The sequence below is a fragment of the Arachis hypogaea genome, chromosome 10 (genome assembly GCF_003086295.3).
Source record: "Arachis hypogaea cultivar Tifrunner chromosome 10, arahy.Tifrunner.gnm2.J5K5, whole genome shotgun sequence".
Taxonomy (NCBI): domain Eukaryota; kingdom Viridiplantae; phylum Streptophyta; class Magnoliopsida; order Fabales; family Fabaceae; genus Arachis; species Arachis hypogaea.
This window is the reverse complement of record NC_092045.1, coordinates 17226758-17249830: the sequence shown is the minus strand read 5'-3', so window position 1 is coordinate 17249830 and position 23073 is coordinate 17226758. Positions and strand designations below refer to the sequence as shown.

The window sequence follows — 23073 nt, the reverse complement described above, 5'->3', positions numbered from 1 at the left end:
AGTTCATCTAACCCCACCTCTTTTACTTCATATTATTCTTCACACCTTCTTTGTACAGGGTTTCTCAACTCTCTAGTATGGCCGAGAATGGAGTTCACCAAATCACTCAGGCTGAGCTCCTGGCCCAGATGGCCGAATTGCAAGCTGAAGTTCGCAGACTCGCTGAGATATCTGCTCAGAACAACTCCGGCAAACAGGAAGAGAACGGGTCCAAGGGCCCAGGCAAAGACAACACAGACCTGCTAAGCGTCAACCCACCAAAGGAGAAGCTAACCTTGGACAATCCGTTCTTCGAGGAAATCACCAACTATCAAATGCCGAAAAATTTCACACTGCCCTCTTCTCTTGAGCCGTATAAGGGGATTGGTGACCCCCGGGCTCACATTAAGAAATTCCAATCTATGATGTTCTTTAATGGCCCTAACAATGAACCCGTACTTTGCAGGGCTTTTCCCACATACCTCGATGGAGATGCGTTACTTTGGTTTTCAAAATTGCCTGAAGGGTCGATCTCTTCATTTGAGGAATTGGCAAAGTCCTTCATAGACTACTTTGCGGCGGCACGGATATATGTGCACGGATCAGACTATCTTGGAACCATCCGTCAAGGCCCACATGAAAGCCTAAAAGATTACATGACAAGATTCATGGAGGCCACCATGGAGATACCAGACCTGGACCCTGTTGTCCACTTACGCGCCCTCAAAGTCGGTCTCAAGCCCGGAAAGTTCAGAGAAACAATCGCAGTAACAAAACCGAAAACATTAGAAGAGTTCCGAGAAAGAGCGGCTGGACAGATGGAGATCGAGGAACTGCGCGAAGCCGAAAAGGCAAAAAGGAGGCAACCCAGAAAGGAAGAAAGTCGAACACTAAGGGTGGCCGACTACAAGGATTCTAGGAAACCATTTAAGCTCACCCCAAAGTTCAATAATTATACCAGGTTCAACACAAAGAGGGAGAAGATAATCAAAGAGATACTTAATGCAAAAATTATAAAACCCCCAGCAAGAGCAGGTAGCTATCAGGACCAACGATTCGTCGACAGAAGTAAACACTGCGCTTTCCATCAAAAGTATGGACATACAAATATATCGAAGGAAGGAAATATAAAGAAAACAGTCGAGACCGAGAAGAACGCCAACAGACCTCAGGAAGCAAAGAAGACAACAAATGGTCAAACAATGTACCACCAAAAGGTATTATAAATTGCATTTCCGGAGGATTTGCCAGCGGAGGTGCAACAACCTCGGCAAGGAAAAGAAGTTACCGCGCAATATTGGCAATCGAAGGAACTGCACCACAAGACAAAGACGTGTCCGACCTCCAAATCACCTTCAACCAGACAGATCTGTGCTCGGCAGCACCAAACCTAGACGACCCCGTGGTGATCTCTATCCAAACAGGCGAGCTGTTGGTAAGAAAAGTCCTTTTGGACCCAGGTAGTAGCGCAGATGTACTTTTCTATTCCACTTTTCTAAAAATGAAATTGTCTGAAAAACTCATACAACCCTCATCCGGAGAGCTATAGGCTTCTCTGGAGAAAGGGTCCCCATAAAGGGATATATATGGCTGAAAACGACTATAGGAGAAGACTCATTATCAAAAACTATCGACTTACAATACTTGGCAGTTGATTGCCCAAGTCCTTACAATATTATACTCGGAAGACCTGCTCTGAACATGTTCAGGGTAGTAGTATCCACCTTTCATCTATGTGTTAAGTTTCAGGCACAGGACGGGAGGATAACAACACTCCACTCGGACCGCCAACAAGCTCGTCAGTGCTACAACGCGAGCCTCAGGAAGTCGGAAAGGAAAGAAAAGCATCAAGTCAAAGCAATCCACTGTCAAAACGAGGTCCTAACCCTGGCCGAGCTTGATCCCCGAACGGACACTGAAGAAAGGCCTCAACCAACAGACGAACTCCAGAAAGTGTCATTAACTGCCATACCAGAACAAACAACATACATCGGACAAGCCTTACAAGGAAAGGAGAGGTCCGAGCTCATAAAAGTATTACGAGACAATGCCAACCTATTCGCTTGGACACCAGCAAATATGCCAGGAATAGATCCAACCATCATCTGCCACAAGCTCGCTACCGACAAGACGAGCCGACCTATAGCTCAGAAGAAGAGAAACCTCGGAGTAGAAAAGTCAAAAGCAGCGCTAGAAGGAACCAAGAAGCTCCTCAAAGCCGATTTTATCAAAGAAATCAGATTTACCACATGGCTCTCAAACGTGGTAATGGTAAGGAAAAGCTCAGGTAAATGGCGCATGTGCGTCGACTTTACAGATTTAAATAAGGCATGCCCCAAAGACGCTTACCCTTTACCTTGCATCGATAAACTCGTAGACAATGCATCAAGTTTCAAAAGCTTGAGCTTCATGGATGCATACTCTGGCTATAACCAGATACTCATGCACCCATAAGATCAAAGCAAAACAGCATTTATAACTGAACATGGAAATTTTTGTTATAGAGTAATGCCATTTGGTCTAAAGAATGCAGGTGCAACCTACCAGCGACTGATGGACAAGGTATTCTACCACCAAATAGGTCGGAATATGGAGATCTACGTCGACGATATGGTCGCCAAGACCACCCAGAAAAAGTCACACTGCGAAGACCTAAAAGAGATATTTGCACAAATAAGAACATACAGGATGAGACTCAACCCAGACAAATGTGCTTTTGGAGTGCAAGGAGGCAAGTTCCTCGGATTTATGCTAACTTCACGGGGAATCGAAGCAAATCCTGAAATATGCGAAGCCATACTTAATATGACGAGCCCTAAAACAGTAAAAGAAGTATAACAATTGGCAGGGAGAGTAGCAGTGCTCTCCCAGTTCCTACCATTAGCATCAGGCCGATCATACCACTTCTTCCAAGCAATAACAAAGAGTAAAAGGTTCCAATGGACGGAGGAATGCGAGAAAGCTTTTGCCGAGCTTAAAGCAATCTTGTCATCCCCACCAGTGCTACAAAGACCATAAGTCGGTAAACCTTTATATCTGTACTTATCAATTTCTAACCATTCTATGAGCTCGGCTTTAGTTATCGAAACAGGAAAAACACAGCAGCCAGTATACTTCGTCAGTATGGTCATGCAGTCAGCGGAACAAAGGTATCCGAAGATAGAACAACTAGCCCTAACGCTTGTGACAACAAAAAGAAGACTCAGACATTATTTCCAGAGCCACACAGTCATAGTGCGGACAAACCAACCATTAAGGCAAATATTGACAAAACTGGAGCTGGCAGAACGTCTGACCAAGTGGTCTATCGAGCTTTCAGAATTTGATATTCAATTCCAACCAAGATCGGGATTGAAGGCCCAGGTCCTCGCAGACTTCGTCTCAGAACTAACCTCGGACGGAAACAACAAACCTTGGGAATTACACGTCGATGGGGCATCAAACCGAGAAGGAAGCGGGACTGGGATAATCCTGAAAGAAGGGGACAGCGTGGTGGTCGAGCAGTCCCTTCAGTTTCACTTCACAGCAAGCAACAATCAAGCCAAATATGAGACCCTCATAGCAGGACTTAAGCTCGCCCTCAGTCTCCAAGTACAAAGCCTAACAACATATTGCGACTCCCTCCTGGTGGTTCAACAAATCCGAGGAGAGTTTCAGGTAAAAGATCCCTCGTTAGAGCGATATTGGCTCATGGCAAGGGATCTAATTTCAAAGTTCAGTTCATTCATTATCTTACATGTGCATAGAAAAAAGAATGTTAGGGCAGACATATTATCCAAACTCGCCGCCACTAGGGCAGACACACAAACGTCGGCATTATCACAACTCACACTTGAAAAACCTAGCGTTGAACCATTATCTGTCACAAACATTAACCACCTCCATGACTGGAGAAGACCTTTCCTTGAGTACATCAATGCAGGTATCATACCCAGAGACGAGATCAACCCACAACACTTCAAACGAAAGGCAAGTCTCTACACAAACATAGCAGGAGAACTATATAGGCGTGGTTTCTCACAACCATTACTAAGATGTCTGAATGAAGAGGAGGCAAAAGAAGTGATGGACGAAGTCCATCAGGGCGTATGTGGAAACCACATCGGAGGACAAGCTCTCGCCGCAAAGATCGTCCGAACAGGATACTACTGGTCGACCATGAAAAGGGATTGCATAACGAAAGTCAAAACATGCGATAAATGCCAAAAACATGCCGCCATCTCCACAAAGCCAGCCGAAGTATTACATAGCATGGAGGTAAGCTGGCCTTTTCACCGATGGGGACTCGACATCCTCGGTCCATTCCCAATAGCACCAGGCCAGGTAAAATTTCTCCTAGTATCAATTGACTATTTCTCTAAATGGATAGAAGCACAGCCATTGGCGAGAATAACGGCCGAAAAGGCACAATCTTTCATTTGGAAAAATATCATATGTCGATTCAGAATACCAAGAGAAATAATAACAGATAATGGTAGACAATTCACAGATAATAAGCTCGGTTCATTCCTGAATAACTTTAATATACAGCACTATTTTAGCTCGGTCGAACACCCACAAACAAATGGGCAAGCCGAGGCCGCTAACCGAGTTATACTGCAGGCACTAAAGAAAAAACTTGATAATGCAAAGGGAGAATGGGCAGAGCTCATCTCATAAGTACTATGGAGCTACAACACCACAATACAAACTACAACTGGCGAGACACCTTTCAAATTAGTCTACGGCTCAGAGGCACTGATCCCGATCGAGGTCGGCATCCCCACATTAAGGGCCGAACTATATGACGAGCTACATAACATAAACATAAGACACACCGAGCTTGACCTCGCCGAAGAGGACAGGGAAATAGCCGCTGTCAAGCAACGAGCGCGGAAACAACTAGAAGAAAGAAGGCATAATAAGAAAGTGGTGCCAAGGACATTCGAGGAAGGCGACCTAGTCCTCCGAAGAATAGAAGAAGCCAGACGACCAATTTCACATGGAAAGCTCGCCGCAAACTGGGAAGGACCATTCCGAGTGTCCAAAGTACTCGGAATGGGGGCTTATCAGCTACAGACACTACAAGGAAATCGAATACCAAGAAATTGGAATATATCCTCTCTAAAGGTGTACCGATCTTAACTCATGTAAATTGCGAATGAGGGTACTCTTTTTTCCCCTTTTGAGCCTTTTTTCCCAAAAGGGTTTTTGGCATAAGGTGGGTTTTAATGAGGCCTGACGCACAATATATTGTCAATATTCAAATATATAAATCATATTCAGCCCCATGCGATTTCTCCAAACAAAATTCAAACTCCACGCTATATTAGTCGCAAGAAAAGCGATCTAACAAAAAAAGAGAAATATTAACATAAACCGACCCAACAATGGTCGGCACCACCAAACAAAGTTCAATATCCAAACATGCAAACAAGTTCAACTAACAATATCCAACATTCAAAAAGCCAATAATGTCACTTTCAAAAAAGCAAAGTACAAAATAAACAAACGACAAATTAAAACTAAGAAGGAGGGGCATTCTCATCATGCTCCTCCACAGCCCCGTCTACAACCAATTTTCCATTTACTACTATCTTCGTCATGTCAAGCCGATCAATGTCAAACTCCGGAGCCAACAGAGAAATTTGACTCACAGCACGTTCAAAACCATAGGAGAACATCTCCATCCCATTTTCCTCTAATTCATGAACACGAGATGTGAGCCGACCTTTGGCCACATCACTTTCCTTTACCTCGGTTTGCAACGCTTGAATCTGGTCCCTTAAGAGAGTTACCTCCTCCTCAGATTCTTTCGCCTTAGCAACAGCACCAATAACGACGTCATTCTTCTCCTTTACTAACTTCTCCAACTCAGCAATTCTTGCCTTATACAGCTTCTCCGAGTCAGAAATCTTATCCACCACCTCCTGCTGCTCAGCACCAATAAGCTCGGTGGTGCGACCCACACACATCAAACGAGAAGCAACAATCTGCAAAGGACCCTCCGGAATTAGAACGAGGTTACAAAGAAAGAATAAAAAGAGCCACGATTAAAACATAACAACCTGAACAAACTTGCCAAGTGCCTCCACACCAACCCGGCGAGTCATGAGCATATCCCCAGGATACTGAGATGCCCTATCGAAAGTCCAGCAAAGTTAAATTGATCACTCCAAAGAGACTGAGAACTGGATCCCGCAATAAAGCCATGAAGCTTCTTTTGTCGGTTAAAGGCAGGCTCACCGCCTCCAACGACCTCTTGGTCGGCCTCCGAAATGATCTCCAAAGATGACTCATCCTTTTTTCGTTTAAATGAGGATGCCGGACGAGCAACAGAGGAGAAGGCTTGCTCACCACCATCCTTCCGATTAGCTGACCTGCCAACACCCTTTTCTTTCTTCTTGTTCAAAAAAGATTGTAGCTTTGAAGGATCCAAGAGAGGAACTCGCCCACCTACAAGACACGACCAACATCAGAAAAGCAACAGCAAACCCCAACACAAACAACAAAACAACCAATATATTACCTATATAAATTCTCAAGCCCTCAATATTACCCGAATCACAAAAGCGCAGAATATCAAGAATAGACATACACTCCCCAGCAGCAACACTCTCAACCAGAAAATCCAACACAAAATCTTCCTCCTCACTACGCTCAGAAGCCTCAAGAATTTGACTCGGCTCAGAGCACCAATAAAGGGGAAACCTTTCACTTAGTTCATCATCCAAATAAAATGGGTATTCAGACTCAACTGATCGAACTTTGACAAAAAAAGATTTGAAGTTTTCAAAAGAGGATTTATAAAGAAGAAACAAGGAACGGCCAGGGAAGCTGCTAAGGCAAACCCATAGACCCTTCCGAACACCCTTCGCTTGAAAAAGAGAAAAGAATAACGGTAAAGAACAAGGAAAGGAAAGGTAATCCATCAGGAACTGAAAAGCGCGAAGGAATGCCCAAGAGTTGGGATGTAGCTGTGATGGTGCACAGTTCAATTGAGTAAGGACCTAACACTCAAAAGGGAAAAAGGGAAACTTCACACCAAGTTCAATCATGCAAAGGGTATACATATAGAAATACGACCAATCACCCCTCTTCTCGCAAACCCTATCATTATTAGAACACGAAAGAAGTTCGACGGCGACACTGGAACCAGTTTTCACGAAGTTTAAACCTTTCAACTCTGAAAGGGAATCAACAGTAGTAAAAGAAGAGGAACGGGTTCTAACATCCTCATGGACCCAATGATAGGGATCACCTTCCCTAACCTCAACGACTTTCAACTTCTCTTTCAACTTCTCTCCCGCCATGAATAAGCAAAGGCAGTAATAGTAAAAAGTGACGAAAGAAATGCTTACCTTTCGAAGACATAGCAAGGATAAAACAACAAGAAGATGAAGCAGCAAAGTGTAAGTTCTAAAAGAAACGTTTACTACAAGCCCACTATCTTAGTGGGTAACTTAAGTTCACGCCCACTAAAGAACGTGGGGAACCCAAACGGTAATAAAAGTGTAATAAAGACGACACGATTCACCAAAATAAAACCAAACATTCAAAACCTTTCCAAACAAAAATAAGGCCCAACGACAACACGAAGAACCAAACTCAAACCTATCTAAGCTCAACTAGTGTTCCTCAAACAACACCAGCTGAGATTAGGGGCTATGACGTGTACCCCGATATTCTCGGAGGCAAAGCCAAAATCAAAACTGAGCATATAAATCGGAAACACGAAATTGCAACAAAAGCTCCTGACTAGGTCAACCTTATCCACAACAACGGAACCTACTAAGCAGAGCGAATCATGGCCCTACCAAAAGATACTGGTAACGGTACCTATCAAATACATCGGAACAAGTTGGCCATAATCACCTATAAAGACTGATAAACCACTATTTTATGGTTTATCTTGTGCTCAATTGAGTGGTTTTTATCAACTCTTTACTCACTTATTCATACAATTCGCATGTTTTGCATTTTCCTTCCTGATTTTATGCTATGATTGAAAACATGCTTCTTTGATCTTATATTTGCTTATTATTAATCCTCTCTTGTTACCATTAGATGCCTTGATATGTGTGTTAAGTGTTTTCAGATATTATAAAGGCAGGAATGGCTCAGAGGATGGAAAGGAAGCATGCAAAAGTAAAAAGAATGCAAGAAGTTGGAGAAACTGCTAAGCTGTCCTGCCTGACCTCTTCGCACTCAAACGGCTATAACTTTAGCTACAGAGGTCCAAACGACGTGGTTCCAGTTGCATTGGAAAGCTAACGTTCGGAGCTTCGATTTGATATATAATTTGCCATAGTTGCCCCGACGCCAGGTGACACGAACGCATGGGTCACGCGGACGCGTGACCTGGCCAACACCCAATCCGCGCGGTCGCGTGGACGACGCGGCCGCGCCTCTTTTTCGCGACCTGTACGGACCAGAAAGCGCTGGAAGTGATTTCTGGGCTGTTTCTGACCCAGTTTTCGGCCCATAGAACACAGATTAGAGGCTATAAAGTGGGGGAATGCATCCATTCATAATGAAGCCTCTCATAATTTACTTTTCATGTTTTAGATGTAGTTTTGGAGAGAGAGGTTCTCTCCTCTCTCTCTCTTAGGATTTAGGACTTCTCTTTCTAGAGTGACTCTCGATCCAGGTTTAATATTCCTTTTTACTATTTAATTTCTCTTTTATATTTTGATTACTCTGAAGCCTTTATTATGTTTGATTGATGTTGCCCAATTGGCTGTTGATGACATTTTTATTTAATGATAATTGAGGTATTTTCAGTTTATAATTATTCTCTTTGAATTAAATTGCAATTACTTCTCATCTAAGGATATTTTTATTATTCCAGCAATTTTATTTTTTTTTCCTTTTGGTTCTGATTAAGAATTTAGTAACTCAACAATTATTAAACTCAACGTAATTAATAATCGTTATCTTGCTAATTGAGCTGAACCTAAATAATCCCAACCTTTTCTTAGGAAATAATTAGGATTCAAAGGTCAATTTAATTAGTCCCTTGACTTTCCTTTGCCCTGGTAAAGATTGACCAAGTGGAGTTAGATTCAACTTTTATTATAGTTGAGAGAGATAACTAAGTTAGACCTCTAAATTTCCTTATCTTGCCAAAAGTTGTTTTACAGTTATTTATTTATTTTTAATTGCCATTTAATTCACTCCTCATTTAAATTACTTGCTTCTCACCTTCTAAACCCCGATTACAACCTTTATAACCAATAATAAGAACATACTTCCTCGCAGTTCCTTGAGAAGACGACCCGAGGTTTGAATACTCGGTTAACAATTTTTAAAGGGGTTTGTTACTTGTGACACCCAAAACGTTTGTATGAAAGGACTTTTGAAGGTTTAGAAACTATACTTGCAACGAGGATTTATCCGCAAATTTCTAGACCACGCAAAAGTCTTCTCGTCAAAGACTCCGAGGATACTTCCCACAAGTCAGGTCACAGATTTCATTCTCATTTTTACTCTCTTTATTTCCTTAATCTGTATACTTACTTGAGCGTCGGAGTGCTTTGTGTAGGTGCTCCCGCCGCTGTGTTCCAAGAGATCGAGGTTCATTACTGACTCTACCCCTGGATGACGTATAGCTCCGTCTGGACTGCGAGCGATCTCTCAGGGGCTTACACTTCGGTCAACCCAGGACGGAACAAGAGTAAATGATTAAATTAGTCCCTGAAAGATCATTCGTTCTTCAAATTGGTTCCTAAATTTTTTTTAATCAAATTCGTCTATTAAAAATTTTAAATTAGTTATATTAGTGTTTGAGTGACTTTGTTTATTGATGGAGTCAAAATTTACTAATGTGACACATTAAGTGACACTCCAACACACACCTAGAAGTCTTAATTGACTATTAATATGATTAATTTATGAAATTAGAGAGAGAGTAGAAGAGGATGTCGACAACGATATCGTTATGGAGAGACACACACGCACGCACACGCAAAATAAGTAAGTATTTATGTATTTATTTATTTTAATTTAATTTAAAAGTAAGTATTTATGTACTCAAATTTCAAATATAATACTCTAAATAATCAATAATTTTAAAAATTTTAAAAACTATTCCATACAAAGCAATTTAAAAAGAAAAGTGTTAAAAAAATATTTATGAATAGTTAGAGTAAAACCAAAGGGAAAAGTCTTAGGGGCCAGCAATTTTTTAAAAAGTTGACTACCATTGGATTTACTCTCACACCATTAAAAATACTATTGATGACCAATTGATGTTACAAAACACAAAAGTTACTGGCCCTTAGCACTCCTCAAACCAAAGTACTCAGAATAAAACGATAGTCGGTACAGACTAAAATTAACATAAAACTAAACAAAATATAATTAGTGTTAAACCCGTGCGATGCACGGGCTTATATTTAAATTTGATAAGTTAAATTAAAAATAATATTTTATAATCATATATTTTTTAAATTTAGTATAACACTATCATTATCGTTATATAATAAACGTGTTAAATATGTTGTTTTATCTTTATTCAAAGTAAAATATGAATAGAAGAGTTCGAAATTTATAATATTCTTGAATCATAAGGAGGGAGATAAAAAAATAAGAACATATATAACTGTAATAATAGCATGTTAATTTTACCCTAAATTTTATATCAAAAAGCTAATAAAAATTTATCGACAACCTAGTATCTTACTAACTTCATTACAAAATCATTGGATGTTGTGCTCCTTGTTATACATTTCATTTCAAATTTGAAAAAAGAGTTATAGATAAATTAGTTATATCTATAGTAAAGATTTGTACAAAAGTGTAAATCATAACATGCTATTAAAATGAAAATAATATTATTCTTACCTAAATATTATTAAAAAAATCTTTGAACACGACATTTGTTGTTGATGACTTTGGATTGCCGTCTTCGTTTAAAATTAAAACCCTGAGGCCACTGCGACTCTTAACTCTTGACAAAGCAACATAAAGTTGTCCATGGGTGAACACTGATTTTGGCAAATAAAGCCGTACATGTGATAATGATTCTTCCTGACTCATGTTAATGGTCATTGCAAAGCATACTGTTAATGAAAATTGTCTCCATTGGAACTTAAATGGCAATCCTGAATCTGAAGGGATCAAGTTCATTCTTGGAATGTACACTTTATCTCCAATATTTTTACCGGTCACTACCGTCGCTCCAATTATGTTTCTGCCAAGTTTGTTAACTATTAATCTTGTCCCGTTGCATAAACCTGAAGTCTGGTCTATGTTTTGCAATAGCATTACAGCCACTCCTGGCTTCAAAGTCAACTTGTGATTGAGTAGTCCCGAACATTTGATGTCATTTAGAAACTCTGGTGTGAACCACTCTTGTTTTACATCTTCATTCTCATCAGCTTGACATGTTGTGTCAGAGCTCAAATACTCCTTTTCCATCACTGAAAAGATTGTCAAGACAAAATCGTTTACCTTTTCGACACTCTTAAGTGTGGGTGCAAGAATTGCTCTACTCTGAAAATACCTGTAATCTGACATGTTTTGTAACAAATTTGGATATGCAAAGTCTACCAAATGAGAGAGAGGATCATCAGTAGTTGTAATCAATAGATCATCTGGAATTTCAACTTCTGATTCATCACCAACAACAGAGCCAATATTTCCATTTCCAACATCAAGTATCCAATTAGTAAATATCTTCATTTCACCTTCGTCTTGATCTGAAGAAGACATTAGAAGCCTCATATTCGTATGCAGTTTCAAAACCTTACAAAATGACCACAGATGGGATGAGTTAATAGCGGATGCTAATATATCATGTCTACTTCCTTTCGGAATCACCGGAAGTATCTGTCTGAAATCACCTCCTAGAACAACAATCTTACCACCAAATGGTTGATGTGTCTTATGTTGATCGGTAACTGACATAAGATTCCTGAGCGTCCGATCAAGTGCTTCAAAACGGCAGTTGTACCTTTCCTCGCATACAACATATTGAGAACTCAAAATTGGATCCTGTTTTGGACTTCTCTGATCTCTCCTCATACCACATCATGGCGTCACAATGCCAACAAAAAATTCTGGGTTACCAATATCTATCAAGATTTATAAAAGATTACCGAAGAATGCAATTTATAGATTAAAAAGATGAGATCATATAGTACAATTTCATTGTGCCAACCTCAAGATTTAAGTTTTACAATAAATCAATGTTCAAATACAAAAATTATAATATATAACCATATCTTAGTTTGAATTTTAAAACTTGAACACTAAACGATAATTTTTTGTTTATAAAAAGCATAACAATAGTAAATAATAAAGTGCTGATATTGCTACTTCTTAAATTACCTGTATTCTCAGCAACATCGAATATGGCTGGGTATTAAATTTGCATAGAATCATCTAAAATAGTCGTATTTTCAGTAATATCCTCAACTTCTTAAAATTTTTTTGAAAGATTTGTAGTCAATTCCTTCAAAAATGTTTCTCTTTGTATCAGGTGTCTTTTTTTCAGCTATGCATACTTTTTCTAATTCTTTAGTATCTAAATTTGAATTAAATGTACTTGCTCCTGTAATCATTAGAGATAATACATCAAGTACTTTATATTATAAAAAAAGAAAAATGAATATATGTTAAATGTTTGAATCAGCTAAATTATGAATATATATTATGAAGGTAGTATTAAAGATAAAAGAAGTAAAATTTTAGCTTTGTGATAATTACAATCTATCATGCTTGTCTTACCATGTCTCTTTTGAAGTAGCATAGTCTTCCTATTCTGTCTTACATCCATTTGCAATCTAATTCGATTTGTGTACTCCAACGAATCTATAATAATTATTTAGCATATACCAATGATTGTTTTTAATAGATCAATTAAAAAGTTAAATGTTTGGTCTTTAAGTAATAAAAACATATTAACATAGTAACTGGTAGATATTATTTAATGTTTGTTGAAGATGTTGTTGACTTGTCTGATGACATGGACTATTATATGCTTCATGTGTGATACCCGAATTATTTCATGGACTATTCATAAACAGTATTAACTTTATTATACTTTTTCTAAAATTTAAACAGTATTACATTTTTTTAAATAGTATAAATAATTTCACATCTTAATAAGACTGATAATTCTATTTATTTTATTATAATCCTTTGTAATTAGCATAGTAACTTATAAATTATATAAATTTTTAAAAAATATTCTCAAATCCAATTGCTTACGTAAAAATTCAAAAAAAAAAGTATACTTGAATTTAAATTTAAAATTATAAACATAATACTTTAATTAAAAATTATAATTAAATTTTTTTTAAATAAGTACACATTAAAAATTAATAACTAACTTAATTGTATCAATAATAATTCAAAGAAGAAATTTATAACTTTATGACATTAAATATTAAATTAAAAATTATCAGAATATCAACGGTGAGAATCAAATTAAAAATAAAACCACAAGTAATAACCAAATAACTTTAATTTATATTTAAAAAAATTCTAAATTCCAAACATAAAAATCGAAAATAACCAAAAAAAAAGAACAACTCAAGAAAAGACAATGTTTCCACCAAAACAAACATATGCTTGGCATTATTCTATTAAATAGACTCTAAAAGAGATTCCAAAACATGTGCATCCAAATTCTCAAGTTTCTTTCTCAATCTTGATCTTCTTGCAAGTTGAGGTATCTCCTTCCACCTTCGAATCTTCCGACTCCGAGGATAGTCACTTAGTTGGTGTAATAGCACTTTCCAACAATTCAGATTCATCATTGGCCGCAACTTCATTGGAGAATTCAAGCAACAAATTCTGTACAAAAACCACGTTAAATTAAAGACTTCTTTCTAACATTTGATTTTATCTCACTAATATTTTTTGAATAAAATTAAGATCTAATTTTGAAAGAACAAAAAAAAATATTTTTTGAATAAATACCTTAGTACCTTCTACTTTCTCCCCTTTAATAATTGAGGATGTCTTTGAAATTGGAAACAAACCACCGGTGTAGTCAACATCCTAAAATTATAATTAATTATTATTTATAAATTAGATACTACTAATGACCAAGAAAGCAAAAAATAAATTAATTTTTAATAGAAGTACACTTATATATACTCACAATTTGAATAGGGTGAGCCTCTTTGAATTTATTTATGAGATCCACATTATTAGTCATCTTCTTAACTTTATAAGAAGGTGAAAAATATGAAATATCATATATTTGAACTTCAATGATGAAGAGAAAGATCTTATCAATTAGGTTGAGTAAAAGTGTAGGTGTATCTGATAGATCTCCTTTCTGCAAGATATTACATAATATATTAATAATAAATAATATAAAAAGTACCAATAAAAATATCTTCACTAATACTTTTAGAAATAAATATTGGTCAGATCTTACCAATAGGAGTGGATCAAGTATCTCTACACAGCTCTCTTCCAAAACTTGTTTTGTCTCCTTGTCAAAGACTACATAACATGCACAGTCAGAATCATCAATGACACCAAACTTTATTCGATACCTGCTTAAAAAAGAAAATAACATAAGAAAAAGTTAAATATAGACTTATTTAATATCTAATCCAATGTACATAGACTTTAATTTAAATAAATAAATAAATAACCTTGGAGTCATGGATAAAAGGATATTAGTAGAAAACTCGCGTCTTCATCGAGTCAAACCATCTCAATTGAGTATCACTAATGCTTTTAGAAATAAATATTGGTTAGATCTTACCAATAGGAGTGAATCAAGTATCTCTACACAACTCTCTTCCAAAACTTATTTTGCCTCCTTGTCAAAGACTACATAACATGCACAGTCAGAATCATCAATGACACCAAGTTTTATTCGATACCTACTTAAAAAAAAAATAACATAAGAAAAAGTTAAATATAGACTTATTTAATATCTAATCCAATGTACATAGACTTTAATTTAAATAAATAAATAAATAACATTGGAGTCATGGATAAAAGGATATTAGTAGAAAACTCGCGTCTTCATCGAGTCAAACCATCTCAATTGAGTATGGCAATGGAGAATTTCTGTAACTTGATAGTGTCCATAACCATATTACTCATATACGTACACACAAATTGTCGATTGTAGGATTGATGTCAGTAATTTTGTGAATATCAGCCATTGGAATAAGTAGGGAGATTTTGGATATATGTAAAGAAAGGGATTGATGTACTTTAAATTGTGGTGCTTTACATATCTCATAACTTATCCTTTTATAGTTGCATCATAACTAAATTTTTTAAAATTTGGTTGACTTTAATTTAAAATTTAAAAAATAACAAACTAAGTAAAACAACCCAAATTTAAAATTTAAAAATAACAACTTAAATAAATAATAATTTTAAAATTCTAAACTAACGTAAATATTTATTTATTGTAATATTAGTATGTAACAACCGAAGAATAATTAACGTAAATTTTTTTAAAACTCTAAATTTCTTTAAAAGAATTTATGTAGCTGCAATTAAAAAAAATCAACAAAATTTTAAAAAAATTATGCTAAAAAGAATTAACAGATTTTTAAAAAATAGTGTTAAAATATAAAAAAGAACAATCTAAATAAAATCTAAATAAAATTAAAAAAATAACAACTTAAATAAAATAATTTGAAATTTAAAAAATAACAACCTAAGTAAAATAACACAAACAAATAAAACAATTTAAAATTTAAAAAATAACAACTTAAGTAAAACAACCCAAACTTAAAATTTGAAAATGACAATCTGAGCAAATAATAATTTATAATTTATAAATATAAATCTAAAAATTTCTAGTGACGACACGTAAGCAAATAAACTCCCAGACTCAACGTAGAACGCCACGTCAGCAAATGAGCTCCCCATTTGTATTATTTAAAGATTTAAATGAATATCTCAAAATATAATAAGATCTACCAAATTACTTATTACTATTGATAATGATTGAACACTCCCTTTTATCATGAATATTATTTTCTTCTTTCCATATATAGGCTTAAAAATCAACATTTGGTATAGTCATCATCTGATTTAGAGAGCTATTTAAAAAATTATTCGAAGATTGAAAAGGTTAGAATTGAGGGCTCATCCTTAAACGCTCCTTGCTAAGTAAGGAGTACTGCACACCTTATGAATTCGTTAAATCTGAACTCTTCATTTATTATATTTTATTTGAATGGTCTAAATTTAAAAAAGTAACCTATTAATCAGGTTAATTATTTTTTTACAAGTTTTAGATTTTTTTTATAAGTCTCAGATATTGGGTTGAAGTTCAAAATAAAAAATAGTATAAATATTAAAAACAACATGTCTGTACAAAAAAAAGTTATTGGACTTTAGAATTAAAATAAATAATACATAAAATTCATGTACTACATCTAGAAAAAAAAGATATATTAGAATTTTAAAAAAATAATATTAAAGATATATTATGTATATAATATTAAAATTTAAATAAATTTTGTTTTATGTGAAATAAAATTATATATAATATTAAATATAAGTACAATGATAAAAAATTTTGTGTTATATATATATATATATATATATATATATATATATATTATGTATATAATATTAAATATAAGCACAATGATAAAAATTTTTGTGTTATATATATATATATATATATATATATATATATATATATATATATAATTTTATTTTGTGAGAAACAAAATTAAAACATTAAATATGTACAGAATGATAAAAGATTTTGTATTATATTAATTTAATTAAAAAAACATATATACAACGTAAAAAGCAAACAAACATATAATAATTTTATTTTATGCGAAACAAAAATTCATATAATTTTTTATTAATAATTTTTTTATTGAAATATGTCATTTTACTATATTTATAATATATTATTTGAGATAATTATATTATTTTAGTTAATATATATTATTTTAAAAAATATTTAAAATTTATTATTTTGTATTAAGAATATTATTAAAAATATATTATTAGTTTTTCTTAAAATAATATTTTTTTTGGTTCAAATACTATAACAATAAATTTTTTTACGTAATTGTGTCTACTCAATAAATATTATATTTATTTATTTCTATATTGTATGCAAAATAAATAATTAATGTTTAAAAAAGTTAATAAAAAAAGAAGTATTTTTTTTTTACCAACTCTTAGGTGAACATAGAGACTATGTCATTTGAACTATAGCTCGTTGGCAAAAAAAGAAATACTTTTAATTATATATTAAATAGAATAACTATTTATTAGGCTCATGCTTATACAAATAAAAATTTTTTCTTAATTTTATATCTGTAATATTTTATACCAACTTGCTTCAAAATTTAATTATATTTTTTAATAAATTAATAAAAAATAATACAAATAATTGTTTAAATATAATTGTATTTTAATTTTTCATTCTATTACGTATACTTTGAGGATAATTTGAAATAAAAGATAATGGACTTGTTGTAACTGTCATGTATTTTATGCTTTGACTGCGTCGTAATCTGAAAATCATGGTGCCTTCATGGAGACCGGGTTCTTCTACAGAATCAGTTTTACGTGGTTTTGAAGGTCCATCTATGGTAGAGGTGGAATGGGATGGGTTCAAGAGCGTCAAAATCTGTGGCTAGATAGAACAACAGTGAAAGCACCTGTTAGCAAACAAAACAGTGAAAATGCTTAATGACATCACATCAATAATAATAGAGTAATGGAGAAATTCGATCAAAATTTTCTGAGTACTTTTCTGATGTAAAGATAGTCACGTGTTAAACTGCGAATTAGTTTTTTTGTTGGTGACAGTTTGTTTGTTCAGCCCATGACAAAAAAAAAAAATAAATTTAATTTACCTAATCACTTTTGATAGTAGGTTAACTTTTAAAGAGTACTGCACTCCTTACTTTACTTAGAGTGCACTAGTTTTAGCCAGAATTGAGTAATAAGTAAATAAAATTAGAGAAATAATAAAAAAAATTAAAAAAAGATTATTTGAGTGAAGGATTGAAGAAGTTATGTGTGAACTTTTTATAACTGTTAGTGAGATGCATAACTACAAAATTAGTTGAGAGGGTTAAAATAGGAAAAAAATTTGGACACTAAATTTTATGTACTCGCATTATATATTGTTATAGATTATAGATTTAAAAAGTTATTCGAAAATTGAAAAGATTAGAATTGAGTAATAAATAAATAAAATTAGAGAAATAGTAAAAAAAAAATTAAAAAAAGTAGATTATTTGAGCGAAGAATTGAAGAAGAAGTTATACGTGAATTTTTTATAACTGTTAGAGAGATGCATAATTGTAAAATTAGTTTTAAATTAAGTTGGGAGGGTTAAGATAGAAAAAAAATTAGACACTAAACTCTATGTACTCGCATTATATATATTGTTATTGTTGTAGATTTAAAAAGTTATTCGAAAATTGAAAAGGTTAGAATTGAATAATAAGTAAATAAAATTAAAGAAATAATAAAAAAATTAAAAAATAGATTATTTCAGTGAAAGATTGAGGAAGAAATTATATGTAAATTTTTTATAACTGTTAGTGAGATGCATAACTACAAAATTAATTTTAAATTAAGTTGAAAAGGTTAAAATAAAAAAAATTGTACACTAAACTCTAAACTCTATGTACTCGTATTGTTATTATAGATTATAGATAATGCTTGAAGATAAAAAGAAAAAAAATTCCTCTAATCCAAATGAGCACCGCAAAATTAGCACACCGAAGTGGAGAAACCAAATTCCCGTAGCATATTCCCCCATCCTCAGATTCCAACAAGTACAAAAGAAAAACCCATTACACAAAAAAAAGGGAAAGAAAACAAGTGGGACCCAATATACACTTGGTCAATCACTCAATTGGCACGAACAACCAATCACATGAAGCCACGTAGCACCTAAATACCGTATAAGCGGCGACGCGAGTGCTCTTCCACATGTTTAATTGAAATCGGAATCCCTCTTTTCCTTTCCTCTCTTTTGCTGTGAAAACAACGCCTTTTCCCCCCAATTCCCTTCCCCCGCAACCTTCCCAGGTAAGAAAACCAACTCAATTTTCTTATATCCGTTTTCAAAGTTTCGATTTTTTGTCTTTCTTTGCTTTCAAACCATCATCTTTTATTATTTTTCAAATCCCGTCTTGTAGGTTAGCTTGTAGCGTTTAATTAATTAATTATTTGTTTAGTTCTGTTTGTTCTGGTGGATTGGTTTGTTTGATGATGCTTTTGTTTATTTTTATATGAAGATGATGAATTGATGTTTGTAGCTTGTGAATTGTGTGCTTTTGTCCTTTGGGGTTTTGACCCCAGTTTTGGGTTTTTTGGGGACTTTTGGATCCGTGATTTGGTTTTTTGGGAATTTCGTCATGAGTTAGATCTTGATGTCCATTGAAGTATAGATTGTCGTTTAATCATATTTTTGATACCGATGTTCAATGCCAGATTACTTTCTTGGACTAGGAAGCATCCATGTTTGATAATTTTTTAATTATTCACCCTTTTTAGTAGTTGGTATTTTTGGTCCAAAATGATTCTATTTATTTAAGATTGGTGGTTGAGATCCATATGATTGGATTTCTGTTTTTGTTGTCAGCTTAAGTTGTGTTTGTTAATACTTTGTGGGATTACATTATGGTAACAAAGGAAGTTGCTTTTGTGTATGTCATGTCTCTCTGATTTTGATTCCTCCTTTTCTTTGTTGGATGAGTTTGAACAGATTGTGAATTGGATCTTCATGAGTTCAACAACCACTGGAGTATTCTTCGTTTCCTGTGACTCGGGAAACAACAACAGCCTCCTCTTCTGCTGGATTTTGCTCTCCTTGCTGCCAAAATTCTTGGGAACGCCATTTGCATACATCAATTTCCTACTAATTCAGGCTGTTGACAGGAAAGAATCGGCGGTTGGGTTCTTGGGGAACTTTGGAGTGATTAATCTATAGTCTTTATTAGTTTGGCCATCAGCACATTTAGATCCCTTTTTAATTAGCGGGAAAAAGAAATGGTTTCCTCTCAGCTTTCTGGTTTGACTACGGCTGGCACATATAAGCCTTTACAGGCTCAGTTGCTCTTTCCTACAAGTCTTCCTGAAAACGTAATCACAGATCACATTGAACTAGATTTCTCAGATGTCTTTGGTCCGGTTACAGTTCCACCCTCAGTAGAAGTAAATAATATTGAATCTGCTGCTGCAGAGTATTTCGAAGAATCTAGTGAGCTGGTTTATGATGAGCCTGAAGTCATTTACACCCGTTCACATTCTTTGGTTGGCCCTTCTGCTTGTGTTAGCCAATCACTGAAGCTTGGAAAGCTCACCATACAAGAAACTGAAGATTCATTGGAACTAGAGGTCCTAGAGGAGGATGTGACTGGAGAAAAGATCACAGACGTGAAAGAATCTTCCTTTCACAATGTTATCACCGAGGAATCGTTGCAAGACGGTGGGAGTCTCATGAAGATTAACAGAGTTAGCCTTGATGATTTTGAGATTTTGAAGGTTGTGGGGCAGGGAGCATTTGCAAAAGTATATCAGGTGAAGAAAAAGGTAACTTCTGAAATATATGCTATGAAGGTTATGAGGAAGGACAAAATTATGGAAAAGAACCATGCTGAGTACATGAAAGCTGAGAGGGATATTTTGACACAAATAGAGCATCCTTTTGTTGTACAACTCAGATACTCATTTCAGGTACTGATTTTCAAATTGTGATAATGTTGTAGCTTCTTTTGTGCTATCGTGGTGATATATCACTAGTGACATAATTTATCAAAATGGTATGGTACTTTTCTTAGATTCTGTCTCCTTTTAGTGCCTTTTGTCATTGTGTATGTTACCGAAAGGGCCAAAATTTAAATGAAGAAAGTGTTAGTTTGAGGCATTGATGTGCAATTCTAATCATAACTATGTCAGGAATCATGCTCTCTGCTCATAAATTGGTTGCAATTCTAATCATAACTATGTCGGGAATCATGCGCTCTGCTCATAAATTGGTTTCTTTTGTTAAATGGCTTGTATTATAAGACTGTTTAATAATATTCAGAAATTGAAAATGGATGTGTTCTATTCTGTTTCAGACAAAATATAGATTGTATCTTGTGCTGGATTTCGTGAATGGGGGGCATCTTTTCTTTCAACTTTATCACCAGGGCTTGTTCAGGTAAGTTTGGTTGAGTGTTGGTTTTTTCTTCTGCTTCTTGCATTAGTTCACAGGATAACACTCGGGTTCTATTGTTCTTTGAATATCCAGAGAGGATCTAGCACGCATATATGCTGCTGAGATTGTATCTGCAGTTTCACATCTCCATTCGAATGGAATAATGCACAGGGATCTAAAACCTGAAAATATCTTGCTGGATGCTGATGGCCACGTAATTTTTCCTTCTTCATGATTTTATTTAACGTTGCTTTCTATGTGTAATAACTGTACTGAGATTTATTTGTTGGTCTACTAGGTTATGTTGACTGATTTTGGTTTAGCAAAGCAATTCGAGGATAGTACAAGATCAAATTCTATGTGTGGAACACTAGAGTACATGGCACCTGAAATTATTCTTGGCAAGGGCCATGATAAGGCTGCTGATTGGTGGAGTGTAGGCATCCTTCTGTTTGAGATGCTTACTGGAAAGGTTTGCATCTTGTTTCTTGTAAATTTTTGTCCTTGCTGTTCATTTGGATCTTCATACTGTTAGTCAATGATACAAAATTACTATGTGTAAGCGTGATTATTATATAAGTAATAAATACTTTTAATCTAAATGCTCATAACTGCCATTTTTTTGTAGTTGCTAAGTTTTTGTTTTTGTCATTTCTCCTCCGCAGCCACCTTTTTGTGGTGGGAATCGTGAGAAAATTCAGCAGAAGATAATTAAAGACAAGATTAAGCTGCCAGCATTTTTGTCTAGTGAGGCGCATTCTCTGTTGAAAGGGGTAATTTATCATATTTACGTACTGTACTGTATCTTGCATGTATTCATATTTGTGTAAAATAGTGTCCCAGTGTGAAGATGATGAATAAAGCAGGTACTTCTGATGGTTTGACCTCTTCCAGTGTTCTCCTGGTGCAGCAGTAGTGCAGCTGTGCTGAGACCTCTGGTTCTGGTTCAATATCTCATGATTACACCATCACAATCTGTTCACTGATTTATCCACTGTCCATGTTTGTTTCCAATTTGGAATTGTAGATGCATGTTAGAAAAACTGTTCCTTCTGTTCCACTCTTTGTTTCATTATCATGGTAATAATTGTTTTTGTTTATGATACGTAATACTAATTCGTTAATTGAATTATACGTTCATTGCCATTTGTTTTCAAAAAATTTAGATAGTAATACTCGCAATGCTGTAAGTAAATCAGTTTACATTGTTGGTTATTTTGTAATTTCATTTTAAGCTTGTACTGAAATTAGTATTTCAGATGTTATTTGCATCCATTTTTATCTGCATAGAACCTTTGATTCCTTTCTTTCTCCCCTTTCTTGTTGAGCTTTCTGCTTTCTTACTGTTATATTCAAACCTTTGTTCTTCACTTTGAGATAAAGATAATTTGTGTCTGTTACAGCTGCTACAGAAGGAGGCGGGAAAGCGCTTAGGTTGTGGACCTAAGGGGATAATGGAGATTAAAGGCCACAAGTGGTTCAAACAAATCAACTGGAGGAAGTTGGAAGCAAGAGAAATCCAGCCGAATTTTAGGCCGGATGTAGCCGGGAAGCATTGCGTCGCCAACTTTGAGAAGCGATGGACTGATATGCCTGTGGTCGATTCACCAGCTGCCAGCCCGAATGGTGCCAACCCCTTCAAAGACTTCTCTTATGTGAGGCCTGCAGCCTCCTTCCTTCAAAGGAATAGCCCAGCTTGTTAAAATTGCTGTAGCTTGCAATTGGTCTTGGCTCTTAAATCCACACCTATTTTTTTCTTTGGTAGTTTTAGTATTTTTTTATATTTGGTTGGGTTAGGGGTTTGCATGAACGAAGGTGTTATACTGGCACATAAATTGCCAACAAGAAACTTTTTCTTAGGTTTCTATTTTGGCTTTTAGAAGTTGTGTGAACTTTCTAGATTGTTATTTGTGTGAATTGTGGCTCATTTGTGTTGAGTTGACTTATAATGTGTTATGCAGAAAATAAAATTGTTTAATTTTGTA

The 23073-nt window shown here is 34.9% G+C and overlaps 2 protein-coding genes across 2 annotated transcripts; both read left to right on the top strand.

Annotated features, from left to right (window-relative positions):
* The first annotated feature begins 3108 nt into the window (after positions 1-3108).
* LOC112717369 (uncharacterized) lies at positions 3109-4638 on the top strand. The gene has a single exon (XM_025769423.1). The coding sequence runs from the start codon at positions 3109-3111 to the stop codon at positions 4636-4638; it is 1530 nt and encodes a 509-aa protein (XP_025625208.1).
* Positions 4639-18638: 14000 nt separating this feature from the next.
* Positions 18639-23073, top strand: LOC112715288 (serine/threonine-protein kinase AtPK2/AtPK19). Its single transcript, XM_025767038.3, has 7 exons — positions 18639-18972; positions 19652-20622; positions 21009-21091; positions 21182-21302; positions 21387-21560; positions 21754-21861; positions 22492-23073. Exons 2-7 carry the CDS (start codon positions 19936-19938, stop codon positions 22789-22791), a joined length of 1473 nt encoding a protein of 490 aa, XP_025622823.1. The 5' UTR covers positions 18639-18972; positions 19652-19935; the 3' UTR covers positions 22792-23073.

Bases quoted from the DNA above. Each gene is read 5' to 3' on its own strand.
- LOC112717369 (XM_025769423.1), top strand. From the start codon at position 3,109: ATGCAGTCAGCGGAACAAAGGTATCCGAAGATAGAACAACTAGCCCTA.
- LOC112715288 (XM_025767038.3), top strand. From the start codon at position 19,936: ATGGTTTCCTCTCAGCTTTCTGGTTTGACTACGGCTGGCACATATAAG. The intron at 20,623-21,008 runs GTACTGATTTTC...ATTCTGTTTCAG, and splicing joins AACTCAGATACTCATTTCAG to ACAAAATATAGATTGTATCT. The intron at 21,862-22,491 runs GTAATTTATCAT...TGTCTGTTACAG, and splicing joins CGCATTCTCTGTTGAAAGGG to CTGCTACAGAAGGAGGCGGG.